General features: G+C 38.6%; 2 protein-coding genes across 3 annotated transcripts; one reads left to right on the top strand and one right to left on the bottom strand.

Moving 5' to 3' along the window:
* The first annotated feature begins 1,008 nt into the window (after positions 1-1,008).
* LOC135473821 (alpha-ketoglutarate dehydrogenase component 4-like) lies at positions 1,009-5,162 on the top strand. Its single transcript, XM_064753728.1, has 4 exons — positions 1,009-1,052; positions 2,366-2,426; positions 3,426-3,613; positions 4,102-5,162. The coding sequence occupies exons 1-4, from the start codon at positions 1,020-1,022 to the stop codon at positions 4,117-4,119; spliced, it is 300 nt and encodes a 99-aa protein (XP_064609798.1). The 5' UTR covers positions 1,009-1,019; the 3' UTR covers positions 4,120-5,162.
* A 2,671-nt stretch (positions 5,163-7,833) lies between these two features.
* On the bottom strand, positions 7,834-19,933 carry LOC135472952 (RAB6A-GEF complex partner protein 2-like). 2 transcript variants are annotated; one of them, XM_064752695.1, is made up of 9 exons: positions 19,723-19,933; positions 18,999-19,163; positions 18,482-18,633; positions 16,691-16,774; positions 15,602-15,751; positions 14,299-14,439; positions 12,169-12,296; positions 11,503-11,680; positions 7,834-9,364 (listed from the first exon to the last, which is right to left on the bottom strand). In XM_064752695.1, exons 2-9 carry the CDS (start codon positions 19,112-19,114, stop codon positions 9,141-9,143), a joined length of 1,173 nt encoding a protein of 390 aa, XP_064608765.1. In that variant the 5' UTR covers positions 19,115-19,163; positions 19,723-19,933; the 3' UTR covers positions 7,834-9,140. The 2 variants fall into 2 exon arrangements, with proteins under 2 accessions (XP_064608765.1, XP_064608766.1); XM_064752696.1 differs by having other exon boundaries at positions 19,764-19,933.
* Between the last annotated feature and the right edge of the window lie 61 nt (positions 19,934-19,994).

Here is a 19,994-nt window from a genome sequence, read left to right as displayed (position 1 = left end):
ACAAACGCACAAAACAGTTTCTTTTTCCTTACTTTCGTAAGCTATGCCACACGGTAAGATTAAATATGCGATCGGGTGCGAAATATTCTTTGCGGAAGCAACTAGGGTTTGAGACAAACTTAACACCGACAATCTAGCACCGTATTTAACGTGGATTTAAACAGCTTTATCATTTAACTCAACAAGGTTATTTGTCTGCGATTCGTTAGATTTTGATATTTATTATGTTAAACCATGGAGATTCAAGTTTTAACATCAGCATTCCCTTTAGGCGTATGTTGAATATAATGGGCCAGTTTCTCGATCTATCCCGAATCCCTTACGGCGCTGAGTGGAACAGATCAATTGACTTGAGCTGTTGGCTTATATGGAATCAGAGTAACGTGTGCGCACACCTGGCTTCCGATGCATCACTCAATTGAACAATTCTGCTGCGCCCGCGAAATAAGAATTTTTGACGTAGGCCTACACCTTCACGTTTTCTTGTCGCACCGTAATACTGAGTTTAGTGGTAGAAGTTGATACTTAGTTTTCCTGTGAACAACATTGTTTTCAAACATACATGTACCTCATCACAAAAAAGTCCCCCCCCCCCAAAAAAAAAAGTCGACGTGTGTATTAATCATATCTGTAATATAGGCATCTATATGTATAAGAATAAAATCCAGAAATAGGCGTACAGCGGGTCAAACATCATTCTAGATCTTCTCATATTGCCTTCGGTATATTCTCCACCTCCAAGGAATGAACTAATTTGTATCCTTGTAAACAACAAATACTTTTGTGAAACATGTGGAAAACATTTTTATTATATCAGTGAGTATCCTGCATGGTTTGCGTTGAATTTGGTCTGTATAAGTTAATTACTTCCTTGGATTGCATTGTGAAGTTTAATAAGTTCACAATTTATTAGTTACCATAACTATGAGTGCAAAGTGTGCGGAAGGCCATACATCACAATTAGAGTTATTCCCCTTTTATGACTCTCTAGTGTTTCTGTCGTCTGGTACAGATTCAACATGATGGCAGCGAACGGTGCCAGAGCAATCAGGGTGAGGAACTAAAGCGTTCAAACGCCTCTCTAGCATAATGTAAACTTCTTATTTCCAGTCATCTCCTTGCTTCATTAGATCTTCTTAGTTTCGCTGCAATGGTGGCCGTTGAAACAACCTGGGAAAGCGGTTGTCCACCGATTATTTTCAATGTCATTTCCTGATCATGTACTAAATTTTAGTCTTCACACTACATAGTACACTACAGTCTTTAAAATAATTTCATGTTGATGGATGGAGACTGAGAATTTGTTGTTTAAATACCTCGACAAGAATCATTGCCTTGTGATTGTGTAACAATGTTAGTTGTTAGGGGTTACGAATCTCTTGCAAGTTGTTATGTTGATTAACAATATCATACAGAAGCACTTGTTCAGCATGATTGAATAACTGTGACTTTGTATGTTACCTACGTGGAGTGAAGCAATAATATGTGCTATTATGTTATAATAATACAACAGATAAGAGTTAAACCACTGGCAGCGGCTGATGAAATATATGAAGGGATCATGTTGTGTACTGTGGGCCAACCAACTGTTATTTTTTATGTATCAAGATATGGTAATAATGAGATTGTTCTCTTACTACAGTTTTGGTGTGAAGAAAATATTAGGGTTGAGAAGTATTTTCCGTTTCATGTGTCAGGAAATGAGGTGATCATGCAGCTGATAAATATATATCCCAATATCATACACAGCATTCAAATATAAAAAGAAATATACATATATGTGTGAGTCAACTTTTTTTTTTTGGAATCAAAGGACCCTTCGTCTAACTAAAATTTAAAGTAGAACACCACCTTTGAACACTGAATAAAGCATTGAGCAACTAAATATATCCATGAATGAAACTGAAGAAAGAATTAAGACAGGCAGTGCCTATTACAAACCTTAACACTGAAAGCATCGCCTTGCCAAACAAGGAATGTACATGCTCAATGTACTCTACAGACGAACCGATTATGTGGGTTAGGCCTGCATGGATGTCACCACAAACCGTTAACTGGTGAACAGTAATCTGCTGAGAGCCCCCATTAGGTCCTTTTACCGCATACTTTGTCTGGCTAAAGCCTTAGGTGTGTTTGTAAGGTACCTGGTGTAGGGCAGTGGTTTACTCAGAGCACGCCAGTTCCTTAACTTCCATAATTAAATAGAGAGATCAGAAAATACAGTTTAAGCATATTGTCTGTAGATGTTAACAATTTCTGTTTGCAGGATTGCTTTCAGGTATTTATACCACTAATAAATTTTAAACACTAAATTGAAATGTAAGTTCTTAGCAGTATATGTATTTTTATGTTTTGTTTTGTTCAGGCAGTAAAGCCGCACGTGCCACTTATAAAGTTTCCTCAGAGAAAAGGTCCAGATGGAAAAAGTAAGTAGGGTGATATTGAGTTTAAGTTAAAATTTCTGAATTGTTGGGAGAATAAATGCAGTTCTATAATTCAGAGTTTAGGAACTCTGAGGTCACAAAAACTTTTTCCGATTCTAATCACAACACTGAATGTTGGAGTAACTCACTTTTACCCTTGAATAAAAGATTACTAATAAAAGATTCCCATAATTCCTTCCTTCTGGTGAACATCAGGAAAAAAAGTGATGTGACCTCAGAGTTCCTAGGTACCGTCAGAAAAGCCTACCTTAATATTCAAATATTTGAATGCATTTCAACATTCTTAAAAAATCTGAAAAAAATAAATGAAAGTATTTTTAAGCATAGTTTCAGTTGTCTGTATGATGAACCTTACTTCACATTTAGCTTTTTTTTTACTTTAAGATGCATGTAGTTTTAGTCGGTTTAGTGTGAAAATAGGCTAGAATAGGTATCAAGATGAATATTTTTGACAGTGTATAAATATACAGTCTGTGGAAACTGCATTGAGTTGTTAAAGTTGTTTTTGATAGCTCATGTATTAATTTGAGAAAATGACAATGAATCTGTTTTGAAAGTGTTATTATTTATTCACATGCGTCTTAAAAAGTTTGCTGTTTGTGATAGTGCACTGCTGCAGCTCTTAAGTTTTGCATTGTAGTGTCATTTGATATTTACCTTATGACCTAAGTTCCTCAGGTATATTAAAGACTTTTAAAGCATTTAATACAATGTAGTGATTTACTTTAATACAGGGTATGTTCCATCACAAACTAAAGAGCCATAAATGTCATTATATATTACTTTTCATGCTGAACCAGGCAAACTTCAAAACATCATTCTAAGATTGCTGGAACTGAATCTGGAACAATGAACAACTCAGTCATGAACTAAAATGCTTAAAAAAACAGGGTGTAAAGCTATGAAATGGTTTAAGAATCACATTATGTCTGCATTACCTGCGTATGTGCATATGGTATGTTTTTGTTTTCTGCTTTACAGAAATAGATGGCAGGAATGGGACAGCAGCAGCTTCCTCCAGTTCTTCCTCATCTTCATCCTCCAATCCTTCCACATCCTCATCTAAACCCATTGGTTCCACACCAAGAGGATCAGGCATCGATAGCATAGACTTACCAAGCAGATACCGCAGGAAACCTTTGACTGAAGAGGAAATGGAATTTATAGAGGTATATAAGCATGTATTTATCTGCAGACAAAGCACAGCAACAGAACTATGTGGGTGTGTTCTTAGTTTTCTTCTTGAATAAACAGTGTCTGGTGAACTGTGATAATTTTGATAATGTATGTAAGGATACATGAAAAGGCACTCTAAAATAAAGATTTTGGGTTTTAAGGTAAATGAAGAAAGGTGTGCCCACCCAAAAAACAAAAAAAACAAAAATAGTATTTTGTTTTAGAGGCAGATTTTATATTTCCTAATAACCATTTTTCTTTTAGGTATATCTCATGTCAGTGGACAGAAAAATCCATGTTGAGAATCAAGATTTCACATTACAAGAATTTCATGCCAATCCTAGTCAGATAATCTGCTGTGAAAATACCTTTCCTAATACAACAGCTGTGTTAACTCATTTAAGATCGTTTGCCATAACGATTTGCCCTGCAGTAGCCACAAAGGTTTTAACTGTACATTGTACTTGCTTTGTATTTTCAGAGAGGAGGAGCACTTTAACCTTCAAGATTTTAGGAAAATGAATTACTTAAGATAACTCGTCAGTGGTCGAAGATCTATTCTGAAAAGATAAAGATTTCTATGGTGAAAAGATGGTCCGGTTTACAGGATGTGATCTAGCATTTCTGACTTGGAGAGGCAAGAGTATATTTCGGGGTGAAATTGTAAATATATTTATTTCGATGTCAGATTCATTGGAGTTTCATATTCAGCATTTCTCACGGCTGAATCAGGTTTTACTTCTGCTTTCATCATCACACTGATTAGTGGAGGTAACTGCGCAGATTTTTACAGAACTATGATATCGGAAGGTGTGAGCTGTGTCCCATGTGTGGTAGTAACTTTTCTTCTGAAAGGATGTAACTGTAATAGATGTACAGATGTATGTAGTTAACCAAGAATGTATGACTATTGGACTGATATGTCGAGTATGATGAAGAGATTTTTTAAGCAACTGAAAAAAGTAAAACTTATACTTTACATTTTTTTCTGTATTGTTGCATACATAGAGTACCATATTGTTATTTTTAAAGAGCACCTAATGTTTGGACATTCACAGCATCAAGAAAATAAAAATGCATGTCACGTATTGATAGATTGGATTATTGAAATTTAATACCTTATTATCTGAAGATAAGAATGCTGCTAATGTTCGGGGGAGAAGAGCAGCGTTAAAGGCAAGCAATCTGTATTTTTGCAGTCAGGTTTATTGCAGGCAGTCCACATTGATTACCTTGATTGGTATTTCAGTCAGTCGGATTGGTGGTTCCATTTTGATAGGTCATGTTATTTTAGTCTGAAAAGATGTAACAGCCTTATTGAGTCATCAGAATGGTCCATAAATATTAAGATGAGATACATGGGCATGTCATCACATTTGCACATAGTAAAAGTTCAATGAAAAAAGTTGGACAGCAATTAAGTCAGGAGGTTTTCCAGATACCTGGACCAGTGTATAGTGGTGGCGGTTTATTCAGGGCATTCAGATTCTTCCACCTGTAAAGCCATAAAAAACTTGTCGTATATGTGAAAAATTCAAGTCTAGTCAAATAAATAATGCAAGTTGTTGCATTGTATTTTTTTACTCCTTAATGAGGAACAACCAGGCAAGTATCATAACCGTGTTCGAATCATAGAGGAACACATTGCATGTATCAGTGACCAACACAGGCAGGAAATGTGTTCAAATCAGGAGAGGAACAGTACCATGATGGCAACTGCAATATGATGGCAATTGCAACATTGTCATGTTCAAATAACAACAGGAACACCTTATCAAATACCACATAGCCTGGTTCAAATAAAACCAGGAACACTCTAATGGGTACCTCATATTATTTATTGTAAAGAGTGATACTCTGATAAGTATCGCAATGAGATTCAAACAAAAAAAAACAAACCACATCAGATTCACTTCAGAGGACATCCTGGCATGTAAACGTGTTCAAATCAAGGCAGGAACACTCAGGCAAGCACCACACAATCAGGTTCAAATGACAGAGAAACACCCTGGGAAATGCCACACAATCATGTTTAAATGATAGAGGAACATCCAGGGGCCTCTGTGGTGAAGGGGTTAGCATACAAGCAGGGCACAGTGACTCTGGAGCCTCTCACTAATGGTGAGTTCATGATGGTTTCCTCTCCGGCCATACATGTCTGTGGGAAGGTCTTCCAACAACCTGCTGATGGTCATGAGTTTCCTCCAGGCTCTGCTTGGTTTCCTTTTACCATAATGCTGGCTGCAGTCATACAAGTGAAATATAGTTGAGGACAGCGGGACACACCCATCAAACAAATAAACAAGTGGAGGAACACCCTGGCAAGTACCACACAATCATGTTCAACTGATAGAACACTCTGGGGAATACCACATAATTGTGTTCACATCATAGAGGAACAACCTAGCAACTACCACACAATCCTGTTCTAATGACAGAGGAAAACTCTGAAAAGTACCACCCAATCATTTTCAAATTAGAGAGGTGTGACTATCAATAATTACAGGCTGTCAAGTAGAGAAAAGGACAAATTTTCACAAAGCTTCATAAATCAATATTCTCATAACTTTTTAGTAAATAATGTTTGGGTTGTTGCACCAGAAACAAAGTTATGAAAAATTATTTTATGATGTTTGTGAACATTACTATGCAAAGATGATATATACCAAGATCCCATTAACCTACCATACAAAAATATTTAACACCACATGTGCAAAGAACTTTTCAATCTCTTTCATCTGTTTTTGGCATTTTTATGTTTTCTTTTTTGATTCTCCTTTTCTTCGCTGATTCTAATACACAAGATGCACAATTATTAACGTTCCCCTTGCACTACTATTCTCACCATGTACCAGTATGCAAAACATGAGCTAACTACATGTACACAAAGAACTTCTTGAGATATATCTTGACACATCTCTAGGAGTAAGTGGAGAGGTCTGTCAGAAAACTTTGGATGATCATGGGTTTCCCCCTACCCAGTTCCCCCCCCCCCCCCCCCCGCCCCTCCTCCCTCTCCCACCATAAGACTGGCCGTCATCATATAAATGAAATATTCATGATTATGGCATAAAACACCAACCAAATAAATAAATATATGTTAAAGGAGAAGAAAACTTTAAAACATGACACTATAGGCTGAAAAGAGCCTATTTTCTTTTATCTGGTGGTGCCTGCTGCATAATTTTGTGATTTTTCCTCGCCATACATGTAAAGCCTTAAAACTGCAAAGCTGGCATAAATCGAGTCCATCGCGTCTCTCTTTAACACTTTGTAAGTTATGCTGGAGCATGTTGCCCCTTAGCCAATGAGAGTCGTTGAAACTGCCGGCTTATTCGTGTAAACTCGGAACCTATGTCCAACATTCCGGTTTACCGATCGTCAAGCGGAAAAAGAACTGTACTATTTGATACCTTCTGGGAAGAAGAGTTCTACTGGAAATGTACGAACTGCACTTCGACGGTTTTCCACAGCAAATTAAAGCAAAGACTTCAGGACTAGTTCTTAGGCAAAATGGAGTCGCCCACAGCGGATTTTGGCGCTGACTTTATTTATAATTTATCAACTTGAGGTACATATTAGGATTTTTTTATGGCATGCACCTACGAGGAAATGCATACTCTTTTCAATGGTATTTGATTGATATTTAAATTTTCTTCTCCTTTAACACTGAATAGACAAGGACAATGATTTTTTTTTTTTTTTTTTTTTGATTGGTGTTTTACGCCGTACTCAAGAATATTTCACTTATACGACGGCGGCCAGCATTATGGTGGGTGGAAACCGAGCAGAGCCCGGCGGAAACCCACGACCATCCGCAGGTTGCTGGCAGACCTTCCCACTTACGGCCGGAGAGGAAGCCAGCATGAGCTGGTCTTGAACTCACAGCGAACGCATTGGTGAGAGGGCTTCTGGGTCACTATGCTGCGCTAGCGTGCTAACTGACTGAGCCACGGAGGCCCCCAAGGACTATGAATATTCAGTGTTGAGTAAGAGTTTGATTAAATAAGCATAATATGTGTTTATGCAAATGATCTTTTAACTTTTCCTTCTCTTTGTAACTTGAAAGGCAAGATTCCTAAAATACCCGTAAAACCGGAGTTTACTGGTATTGCATGCCGACAATCATGGTATGACTTAAGGTCCCATAAAAACACTAATGAAGTTCATTTAAAAACAATGATTTGGAAGAAAAAACATCAGAAAACTTCCATAAATAGAAAAGAATATATTTAATGGCTTAAACATGTTCTTATGTAATAATTATTAAAATATACACCATGAACAAGACGACATGAACTGAATAACAATATAACATACATGTATACATGTTTAATGTACAATAAATGCTTATCATTTGTACGTCTTGTGAATCCATAGTGTTAAAATCTTCTCAGTGCACACTTTTTGCTAAAATGAAACAAATTTGTTAAAAATATGCCTCTTAAATAGAGGACTCAACATAATCATACCACTAATAATAACGATGAGATACCAATAGTGAACTAAGGAGACATTAAAGGTTGCTATATCAAAAGAGCTGAGATGAAAATACCCAACCATATAGTTTAAAGTTTTAACTCTCATGGACATTAATTCTCATTTGCCCAAAACTTGTAATATTACCTTCAATGTACATAACCTAAACAAAAATATATGGGAAACAAAATGGGTTAATCAAATTAAAATTAGTGATAAAGAAAAAAAATAATATAATGAAGTTAAAATGCTGAAATCAAAATTTAATCGGAAGAGTTGAATCCTTGGAATTTTGAAGAACGCTTATTACTCGCTGAAACCCATGCTTAACACATCTGCCCAAACAGATAAAGCTTAATAGCACCTAGCTGCACATTACAGCATGTCATACGTGCATTACATAATGTTGTCCCTAGTAGTTTTGCTCACTACTGAAGTTTTATTGTTAAAATAAATATATTGTACATATTTAAATGAAAACAGTAAGACTAAAAATTATGATTTGCTTTGAGGTGTGATCTGTGACTAGTGTGTATCCCATTCAATCAATATACTCCTAATGACATAGCTCCTGTCAATGTAAGACTAGCTGATAATGTTGTAATGGTCATTACCCCTAGCCATTCTGTCATAAAAGGTAGATAGATGCAACATTTTCATAAGTTAATATTCAGCATATGTTGCGTTAGAAAGTTTGACGGAAAATTTAGGGGGCACTTTAACAAATCTTCATAATTCCATTTTGTCACTACTTTTAGGGAAATGACGTCTCAATTATAACACCGTAACAGGCTCAAACTTACGAAAAATTTATTTACAAAATTTTGTGAATCAATGAACTAGCACCAATCTTCTAAAGCACAGCTATATATGTAGGACAATGTTTTGAAGGTATGTGCCCTTGAAGCATGAGCTCGATTCAATTAACAGAGCTTCAGCGTCCCATAAAATTCTGGCTGAAAACTAGCAGCACTATTTGTTTAATATTCTCAATTGCCAATGAAGGATGGAGTTAAAATTTTAAGTGAGAACTACTGCCACTCAAACAGAAATGCTATTTGTTGTTCTCAAGACAAGTGCCCCTGAAGCATGGATTGGATTGGATGGGAAAATTTTGATGGGCAGATCCCAGACCATGGTCTCTACGTCAAGTACGGGTGCACCCATCCAGGAGGTGCTCTCCTCAGGTGAAGTGGGCAATGGAGGGCCAGGCACGGGATTAAGTGCTGTCACAAACTCAAAGTGGAGTCTCCAGCGCAAACATACTGAAACAAAAACAACACACACTGCAACTTTATGGCCAGCACGTTAAGTTTTACACAAAACACTTCCACATACATGTAACTGTCCATTTTTTTTTCGTTCATTGAATACCGGTACACCAGAAAACCAAACATGCCAGGAACGTTATGATATATTCATTCTCTAGTCTACAACATTTTGGTCCACACCTCATTCACCAAAAATAGGCAGCGCTCACAAGAGAAATGGTACAGCTGTGTGAGCCATGGTATGTGTGGAGAGTAATACTCTTGATAAATGTGAGTAGACAGTCATACTCTTCCTATAAGTGAGTACAGCTACACCCACTATATATGACCTATTTCATTGCTGTCTAATGTTGTTCTCAAGAATATTTCACTTGTTTGACAGCGAAAACCCATGACCAGGTTGCTGGCAGACATATATATACAGTACATACGAATATACAGTCTTGCTACATGTGAGTAGTCCCACTCTTGCCACATATCACCACAGCTATACTCTAGACATGCGAACACAGCTATACTCCTGAGTATAGCCATACTCTGTGACATGTGAGTACAGCCATGCTCTGTGACATGTGAGTGCAGCTATGCTCTTGAAATGTGAGTATAGCTATATTCTGTGACATGTGAGAAAACCCATGCTCTTTGACATGTGAGTATAGCCATACTCTGTGACGTGAGAAAAGCGATGCTCTTTGACATGTGAGTATAGCCATGTTCTGTGACATGTGAGAAGGGCCATGCTCCTTGACATGTGAGTGCAGCCACACTCTGTGACATGTGAGAAAAGCCATGCTCTTTGACATGTGTACAGCCATACACTGTGACATGTGAGAAAACCATGCTCTTCGACATGTGAGGACAGCCATACTCTGTGACATGTCAAAAAAGCCATGCTCTTTGACATGCGAGTACAGCCATACTCTGTGACAGGTGAGTATCCCCATATTCCACAGCTACAGTACATGTGAGTCCAGCCATACTCTGTGACATGTGAGTATCCCCATACTCCACAGCTACATGTGAGTACAGCCATGGTCTGTGACATGTGAGTATCCCTGTATTCCAAAGCTACATGTGAGTACAGCCATGCTCTGTGACATGTGAGTATCCCCATACTCCACAGCTACATGTGAGTAGAGCCATACTCTGTGACAGGTGAGTATCCCCATATTCCACAGCTACAGTACATGCGAGTACAGCCATACTCTGTGACAGGTGAGTATACCCGTATTCCAAAGCTACATGTGAGTACAACCATACTCTGTGACATGTGAGTATTCCCATACTCCACAGCTACATGTGAGTACAGCATTGGTCTGTGACATGTGAGTATCCCCGTATTCCAAAGCTACATGTGAGTACAGCCATGCCCTGTGACATGTGAGTATCCCCATACTCCACAGCTACATGTGAGTACAACAATACTCTGTGACATGTGAGTATCCCCATACTCCACAGCTACATGTGAGTACAGCCATGCTCTGTGACATGTGAGTATCCCCATACTCCACAGCTACATGTGAGTACAACCATACTCTGTGACATGTGAGTATCCCCATACTCCACAGCTACATGTGAGTACAGCCATGCTCTGTGACATGTGAGTATCCCCATACTCCACAGCTACATGTGAGTACAGCCATGCTCTGTGACATGTGAGTATCCCCATATTCCACAGCTACAGTACATGTGAGTCCAGCCATACTCTGTGACATGTGAGTATCCCCATATTCCACGGCTACAGTACATGTGAGTCCAGCCATATTCTGTGACATGTGAGTATCCCAGTATTCCAAAGCTACATGTGAGTACAACCATACTCTGCGACATGTGAGTATCCCCATACTCCACAGCTACATGTGAGTACAGCCATACTCTGTGACGTGAGTATCCCCACATTCCACAGCTACATGTGAGTACAGCCATACTCTGTGACATATGAGTATCCCCATATTCTACAGCTACATGTGAGTACAGCCATGCTCTGTGACATGTGAGTATCCCCATATTCCACAGCTACATGTGAGTACAGCCATACTAAAAAACTCTATATGAGCACACCGATATTTGTTTCACATGCGTGACGTTATACTCAAATACAGCACACATTGCACAAGACAACAAGAGCTAACCTGTATCAGTGATGAAGCCAGGGGTGACCACCATAGGGATGGGCACACATATGTGGGTCTTACTCAGGTGGAGACACATCTCTTGCTGTTTGCTGTAGGGCATCACCAGAATGCTGTCTTTAGATTTAATACGGCATTCCTCCGCAATCTGCTCCTCACTTTGTAATGTCACAGAAAACTGAAACAGCAGTAAACTTGTATGTGTCAAAGAGGTTTTGATACAAGATGAGATCAGAAAGTCAGTGTGGAGTGGAAATCTGCCCCAAGTACATCAAATTAACTACATGTATCAGAAAGGAAGACACTGATAAGGATTTTGGTGGTAGATCAACGATGCTATGGTTTGAGAAATACAGAAAGATAAGATGGGGAACTCTGTGTCAGATACACATAAGATGGCAATGGAGGTAAGATATACATCTGTGAAGGAGATCAAGATGAGCATCTAGTGGCACACTACTGGGGAGTTAGGTGATTTACCACTAAGTTAACATTGGGGCACAGGGATCTTGAAGAACAAATTCAGTATTGCAATGAGAGGAATTGGTTTGTGGATTTGCCAGGATAGGATAGTCTGACCGGATAGGTAACAAGCATAAAATGACAAGAGCAGATTCAGCACAGGAAAAAAATCTTATAAAACATTACAATATGATCATATTTCACCTGCACACACGGAATTGTTGATCCTGTGAAGTCAAACACTCCTACGATGTCCTCACCCAACTTGTATGCTAGCTTGAACAGGCAGAATTTTCCCACTTTCCCACGAGCATTTGTAATATTATAGGTATCTAAAAACAGCATACAAAACAAAATCAGAATTCAACTGCAGTGTTCAATCTGCAAGAATATACAGCTTCAACCTTTTAAAAAGATCAGTAAACCTACTGAAGAGGAAATATTAAACAACCCAATTCAACCAAATTCTGTGCACACAACTTTATCTAGTCATTCCAATCTCTTCTCAGCACAAGTACATACTTTTTTCAGGACATACTTCTTTAACTATTCAAATTAAAAATTAGTGTGCATTACACTTTTCATCTTTATGCCTAAGCTACCTAGACAGGAGTAAACCTGCGTATTAAATATATATAGTATACCATTTCACCCCACCACCCACACTCCCCCACAAAAAAAATGAAAATGACTTGCACATATTGCATCTCTGACATTACATGTAGTTATTTCGTATTTTCTTTTTTTTTTTTCAATTTCCTGTTTTCTTTCTCAAAAATTTCTGACATGAATCATCAGATCAAGGATATGCGTCTCTAGCTATCTTATCTTCACAGTATGGTGCAGCCCTATTGACAAGCTTCTTATATCTGTTTGATAGAACAGATAAGTGTGGTTACTCAGGGGTTCACAGAAGTCATTTTTCCACGTACCGACTGCTACTTTCTGGGTAAAATTGAGTACTGAAATTGAGCTGTTTTTTTTTTTTTGTTTGGACCGACAATTTAAATACTAAAACTGAATATTTTTGTGCTATGCTTCATTGATTGAAGTAGTTATCAATTCAATCAATCATATATGAACTCAAGCTGGCCTTCTTGTTGATACTGCAAAACTGATAATTGGCACACACTGCAGTTATTGTCACATGTATTTCAGGATACCAGTTCAGTGAAGTGTGAAGACCTGCTCAGGAAGTTTAGAACCTAGAGCATCACTCCAGAATGACTGAACTCGCATGACTTATATCTGGTATTAAGTCTTAAACCAGTTAAACCAGGCCCTGTCAGCCACAATTCTCCATGTTCAAACAAGCTTTTATAGCGAACCACTGTCGCTGGTAAATGTCCATAGCAAAGGTTTTAATTTCGCTGCTATAACCCATTTATCAAATTTCAGACGAAAACGAAACCTGGAGGCAAACAGCATGCTTGCCTTCAAAGGAGCTGGAGATAGCACCACCTGATGCCAGGGGGAGGAAAACAGTCAGACTGCATGCACTCACTCTACTCAGTAACTCGCACTACTCTGTTGTGCAAAACAGAGCGATTGGAAGTTGGAGTAGGTCGAATTATTTGTGAGGACCGATATGGCAGAGATCAACGAAGCTTACTATGTGTCATGTTTGATTTCATATGCCCATCCACTTCCAAAAACTGCCTTCTTAAATCTAAATAACGCAGAGTGTCACATAGACTTCCGTACAAAGGAGATAACTTGAAACGCGAACAGGTTGCTTCGCGGAGCTATGGATATGTTCAAACTGAGTTTATGTAAAATTCTGAATATTCCAAACCTCAAATTGAATAAATATAACCAGTTATCGAGTGAGTGAGTGAGTGAGTGCTCGGGGTTTAACGTCATACTCAACAATTTTTCAGTCATATGACGACAAAGGAATCCTTAGGGCATATGTAATGTGCCTCCTTGAAGCAGGATGGATTTCCACCGCTCTTTTATCTAGTGCTGCTTCACTGAGATGACTTACCGAAGGCTAGTAAGGCACCCCACCCGAGCCATTATACTGATACGGGTCAACCAGTCAATGCACTATCCCCTTCATGCTGAACGCCAAGCGAGGAAGTTACAACTTCCTCTTTTTTCTTTTGAAGTCTTAGGTGTGACTCGACCCAGGATTGATCCTGGATCTACTGCTCCTGAAGCGGACGCTCTATCAACTGTGCTATCTGGGCCGCTACCAGTCATTGAGTTTTTTATTCAACTGACGAACAGAATACCGGCTCTTCTACATAATTTCTATGAAACCCTGATACTGAAAGAAGGCAAATAGACACTATTATTCATTTAGGATCTGGTGTAAAGTTCAATGCTTACTGGGAGACTTTCTGGCAGTCACAGTAGCAATCACTTGTAAAGCAACATCCAGCAGTGAGTTTTCCTGTCTTTGTGCCTTCAGGAAGGGGTTAGTTGGGGCCACCTCTTCTGGTTCATTGTAAACGCTGATATCATTGAGACCTGGCAAAGAGAGCGTCAGCCATCAAAATTCAGTGACCTGCTGGCTTGGAAGACATGTGGACAACTTCTTCTTTCTGAAGTGCACAGGGACTTTTCTGATGCATCCTACAGTGAAAACTGAAGTACAGCCCTTGATCAATGATGTTGGGATGCAATTACTGACACATAACATTACTCCAAGAGTTATGTCATCTGGAGTCCATTCCAGGTGCACTTTTAATACTTACCGTAAATACACCAGTATTCTTCCCACTTTTTCCCTCTAGGATCAAACTTTTCATCCAGGATGCGTATTATATAGCAGAATAGAAGTCGGGTGATTTATTTCCATCAAAATAACCGCTGATAACTCTCATGAGTGTTCAGAAAATTTGTAGGGAAACCAGAAATAAACATGGCTACCTGGTACTTGCTGGCATGTAAGCAATAAAAATGTTCAAAACAAACAACAAAAGAGATTAAGTCATGACATGTAAGAGAGATTTTTAAGAAAGCACAGATGAAATATTTTAAGATCGAATCTGGAGAATAAATATTAAAATCAAAACACGGTCACGTCAATGCCACATATAGGTCATGTGTTAATTTGTCCCTTACAGATGGGTACAGGAGGTCCAATAGGTAAACTGACTTATCTCTAAATAGAACAGAACTCCGACAATAAATGTATTTACATGATATATACACAGGTATGGCTTTATCATGTAACCGTGGGCTGACCATGTGTTGGTTGGTGTCAAAACCCACTGAAGCACTGCATGTGGTATCAGCTGATGATGGCTGATGGCGACTGATAAGGGATCACACAGAGTGAAGCCTTTTACAAGCCGCCTATTATGAGGACTTACACCAATCGAATGATGGGGGTGCGTCAAGTACACAGGTACAGATGTTTTTCCAGAATACTTATGGCTAAGTTTACCCTGCGAATTATACGCGAATGCGAAGTACACTGGTGCACTTAAGCTACACGTACTTTTGTTCCCCCTATAAACCATACGTTGTCACACTCTGAGAATACCCAGTTAAGCCTCGTACCTTAATCCATTTTCTAAAGAAATCTTGCACTCATAACTGAAGTTGTCTACCAGTGACTTGAAGCCCGATAAAGGCAGACAGGTAATAATACTTGAGTATGAGAGATAATCTCAAACATACTCACCATATAATACCAAGACACGAATGGGTATGCGTAATAGTCTTGTTGGGTGATTCAAGCGTTGAGTTCCGATCGTGAGTTTGTATGAGTACTTGACAGCTTGACCCCTGAAAGAGGGCGGGGCATCCTGGGGTAGGGAATCACAATATAAATCTGAAACAGAAATGGGTTTACTGACATCTTAATAAACCTAAGACACTTTATATCCCACTTAATATCAAAGGTGTCAACACGACCAAACATTTTCTGAGTGCAATTTATAAAGCCTAAAGCTATCATCCTTCATAACTTAATGCAGACATTGATGGAAGATGCCTGCTGGCCAGATGGCATCAGAATGCAAAGCAATAAAAAAAACCTTGGTGGTCCATACTGCATTTTTTTTTGGGGCATATTTTTCTGTAGATTTCATTGATTGGTTGGTTTTTAAACTGTACTCAAGAATACTTCAAGCATAGCATTACAGGGGGCTAGCATTATGGGGGGCGGGAGGAGGACAGGCCCATGACCATCTGCAGGTTGTTGGAAAACCTTCCCATGTACGGCCAAGTCTTGAAAGCCCAAGTCTTGAAAATATTGAAATATACAACAAAAGTACAGTGTAGTATATCACATATACAGTATCTTCACATCTGAAGTTTAGCATTTTTCCAATTAACACATTTTACTTGATTCGGATTATAGTTTATCAGATATTTAACTTTTGGTTTAACTACAGTATATTATAGTGAGTGCGTGCTTGGGGGTTTTAACGTCGTACTCAACAATTTTTCAGTCTCATATGACGACGAAGGAAATCATTAGGGTGCATGTACCTGTAATGTGCCTCCTTGTTGCAGGACGGATTTCCACCGCTCTTTTATTTAGTGCTGCTTCACTAAGGCCGCCCCGCCCCAGCCATATATACTGATACGAGTCAACCAGTCTTTGCACTATCCCCTTCATGCTGGAACGCCAAGCGAGGAAGTTACAACTTCTCTCTTTTAAAGTCTTAGGTGTGACTCGATCAAGGATTGATCCTGGATCTACCGGTCTCGAAGCGGACGCTCTACCAGCTGTGCTATCCGGGCCAGTCAGTATATTATAACTTACATGTCTTGCTTTCACCTGGCAACAACTGTAAATCACAGAACAAAATCTTTGGCTTTGTGGAGAACACTGTCAGTCCTCTTTCACCTGAAAATACAATTAATAATCCCGATCCAAGTACATGTAAGTCACAAAAATATTTATTTTAATACTTATTTAATTCATGTGCTTCATGAGCTGAGTTTCCAGACAAAACCGCCCACCTTCTGACAAATCTCTTAAAAGTCGCATCCAAAAGTCCCAACCCTATTACAATACTACTAGTGCAAGTCATCTGTTTAGGTTTTATGATAAACATTAGCCCAAGGTGGCTACCTCAACTCCTTTCTTTATACTGGGCTGAAAGGTATCGTAGCCACAGGGGCAACAAATGGTAAACAATACACTCCTTCATGCCATGTTCGATAAATCCTTTCTAAGCAATGCCTGAAGTCCTAAACTGGTGTCATATTTGGCTCTTACCGCTCAGCTTGCACGCACACTGCAACATCCCAGGTATATTCCATTTGGTAATGGCAGGTTTTCAGGTTTAACGCGCATGTCTCATCTAGGAACGATAACTTTTTCAAGACCCATAACTGTGGTGAAGGCAAAATGACTGGCACTTTAGCGATGACTGTGAGGTGAATTTGGATCTTTTGTGTCCTTACCGAATGAAATATACCCAGGATGTTGCGTGTGCAGGCAAGCTGAGAGGCAAAATACCTGATACAGTACTACGATACCCGCCGGCCCAGTACAAAGAGAGGAGTTGAGGAATCCACCTGGGGCTAGATATACAAGAACAAAAAAAAAATAATCTACACTTGATTACTTGCAGCAACAGGTCTGATTGCAGTTTTAGGTGGTATACTCAGAAGATCTGTTTAGAAGCTCCATAAAAATTTCCTACATAAGGCTACAGCGCTAGGTTTTAATGCAGTACTACAGCGATGGAGGTTATAACAAAAACTGTGAGAAGAAAGGAATGAAGTCACCCACTTGTAACTTGAGGCACTTCACATTTTCTCCACATCAGTCTGGTGTTACATATAACACTGAAATATCAGAAACTGTGTTCTTTATTTTAAACATCTAAATACATGCCATATACCAAATACCCATGTGCCTGGGCTACAGCACAACAATAAAATATTGCTAGTTCAAATATTGTGAATGTTTTTCCTTCAAAGGGATAAAAAAGATAGCCCACTGGGCAGTTGGGGTTTAGCACTTACTAAATCCTCAACAATTTCAACCACATATCAGTGGAATGTTATTTGGTGTGGAAGGTTTACTTTATGATTTCTGTGGAGCTTACACCTGAATAATATATCTGGTATCTGAACTATATTTTCAAATTGCGTTTACCAGTTATAGAGTACTCAATGCATTTACTGAGGATTTAGGGTTGTCATATTTTACCTTTTACTCCAACAGTATACACTCTAAATGACCTAAAATTTCACCCCAAAGTTCATTTTCAAAGGCAAATATAAAATATCATAAAACATTTTGGTTGCTAAAAACTTAAGTTTTTCCCAGTACATCATTCAACCTCTGAAACAAACCCTGAGATCGAAACCTTTTTAAGATCAATACAACCCTCAAAATCCGGCAAAAATTTGCAAATTAGTCATGGGTAAAACTTTAGGTCCTTTATTGTATTATACACATTCAGTCTTCACAGCTCGCCACAATATCATATGGAGGCTATAATGCCGAAATGCTGTCACGAAAAGTACTCGATCCATTTGTTCAATCTTTATTGTGTAATAGCTTCTATATCTCACAAAGAATATCATCTGACCTAACCTCTGTTGGGAACAAACGATGTGTTACACCCAGTGGTGGAGACCTCTTCTGTGCTCAGAGAGTTTGAGCGCACCAGCTTCACCCTGCTCTCACTCACGGAGCACTGGCAGTGGATCTGTACACTGGCCCAAGCTATCTGATCACAGTTCTCGCTGCACAAAACATATAGCAATTTCTTGTTAGATTAATGGCTTTGGGCCCAACATTTTTCACTTTTCTACATCATTAAGGAAGCTGTAAAAGTGTGCATCAATTTTTTTTCACTGAATTGCAAATAATATTCCTGAAAACATGAACAAGGCATTTTGAAAACAAAAAAATTAGGTTTGAACAAACAAAAACATTTAGGGTTGAACAATTCTTCAATGATTCCAGCTTGTACAGTCTTGTATTTAACGGCATAAAAACTACTTTTCAGTTATGATATTAAAGGAAACCTTGCAAATTCATGCACATATGTTTATAGATAAAGTATTTATAATATAAAAAAATAACACAACATTTAAATCCATCTTACAGGCGATTTCTGTCACCATTATTTGGCCGAGAATTTTTGAAGGTCACATGACACTTTATCTGTTCCCCAGCTAGGTAGGCGGAGCCCCGTGGTAATGTTGCTGTCACCTCAATCATGGTGAGTCAGACTACTTGCAAACAGAACTGATAGGAATTGCAGCAAATCCTATCACAATAAACATATGTCAATAAAACTTCAAAGAAATTCATGAAAAATATTAATTTATCCTTTTATCCCACAAAATGAATGTGGCATAAAATAGAACAATAACCTAGTATACTGTGGCAAACAGGCAACATAGACTGGATGAGTGCCAACAAATTATTATATGACAAGACAATAAAAAAGATAACAGATAAGACTAAAACCAGACATTTTTACATATGATAATATCCTTGTGAAATATACTTCCAAGTATATCACATACCCTAATTCTTCAACCTTTTCAATCCCCTCTGTGACCAACATTCTGAGAAGTATGGGGTGTAGAAAAATAATTTGCACAGTTTTATGAAGCTTGCATGTTTAGTGAAAAAATATAAATGCGGGCCCAGGCTGTCTCATTTATACCAGCATTTTTTTGCCTTAATGGTATTTCATATCAATGTTTATACCATCAGTATATTCTGTTGCCATGACACTTCTAAAAACACCCTCGGTTAAACCATTGCGCACCAGCAAGTCTACTGGTCCCGTATTCAAGATGTAAACCTATCAAACTTACACAGTGTTTGCCAAGTTCTGCTGGCCCCACTGCCTGTTTACCTGGTGCCGTGTTGTGTGCTGGTCCCCCTTTATCTTTGGAAATGCACAGGGGAAAAAACTGGCCCAGTCAGCCGAGTTAGAATCGCCGCATAATTCCCATTTTGCACTTTCCCTTAAAGGTGAATTCAAAAAATCATTTTACAAGCAGATAGGCAGCATACATTTGCAGAACACTGTCATCCTGTCGAATTAAAGAGACATGTGTAAAACGTCAACGTTACCGCAAATTAG

This window comes from Liolophura sinensis, chromosome 8 (genome assembly GCF_032854445.1).
Source record: "Liolophura sinensis isolate JHLJ2023 chromosome 8, CUHK_Ljap_v2, whole genome shotgun sequence".
NCBI classification, from domain to species: domain Eukaryota; kingdom Metazoa; phylum Mollusca; class Polyplacophora; order Chitonida; family Chitonidae; genus Liolophura; species Liolophura sinensis.
The sequence above is the reverse complement of the archived record's forward strand: the minus strand, read 5'-3'. Positions and strand labels throughout refer to the sequence as shown.

Bases quoted from the DNA above. Each gene is read 5' to 3' on its own strand.
- LOC135472952 (XM_064752695.1), bottom strand. From the start codon at position 19,114: ATGATTGAGGTGACAGCAACATTACCACGGGGCTCCGCCTACCTAGCT. The intron at 15,752-16,690 runs GTAAGTTATAAT...TTTCTGTTTCAG, and splicing joins GCCAGGTGAAAGCAAGACAT to ATTTATATTGTGATTCCCTA. The intron at 11,681-12,168 runs GTGAAATATGAT...CTGCTGTTTCAG, and splicing joins CAACAATTCCGTGTGTGCAG to TTTTCTGTGACATTACAAAG.
- LOC135473821 (XM_064753728.1), top strand. From the start codon at position 1,020: ATGATGGCAGCGAACGGTGCCAGAGCAATCAGG. The intron at 1,053-2,365 runs GTGAGGAACTAA...TGTTTTGTTCAG, and splicing joins ACGGTGCCAGAGCAATCAGG to GCAGTAAAGCCGCACGTGCC. The intron at 2,427-3,425 runs GTAAGTAGGGTG...TCTGCTTTACAG, and splicing joins AAAAGGTCCAGATGGAAAAA to AAATAGATGGCAGGAATGGG.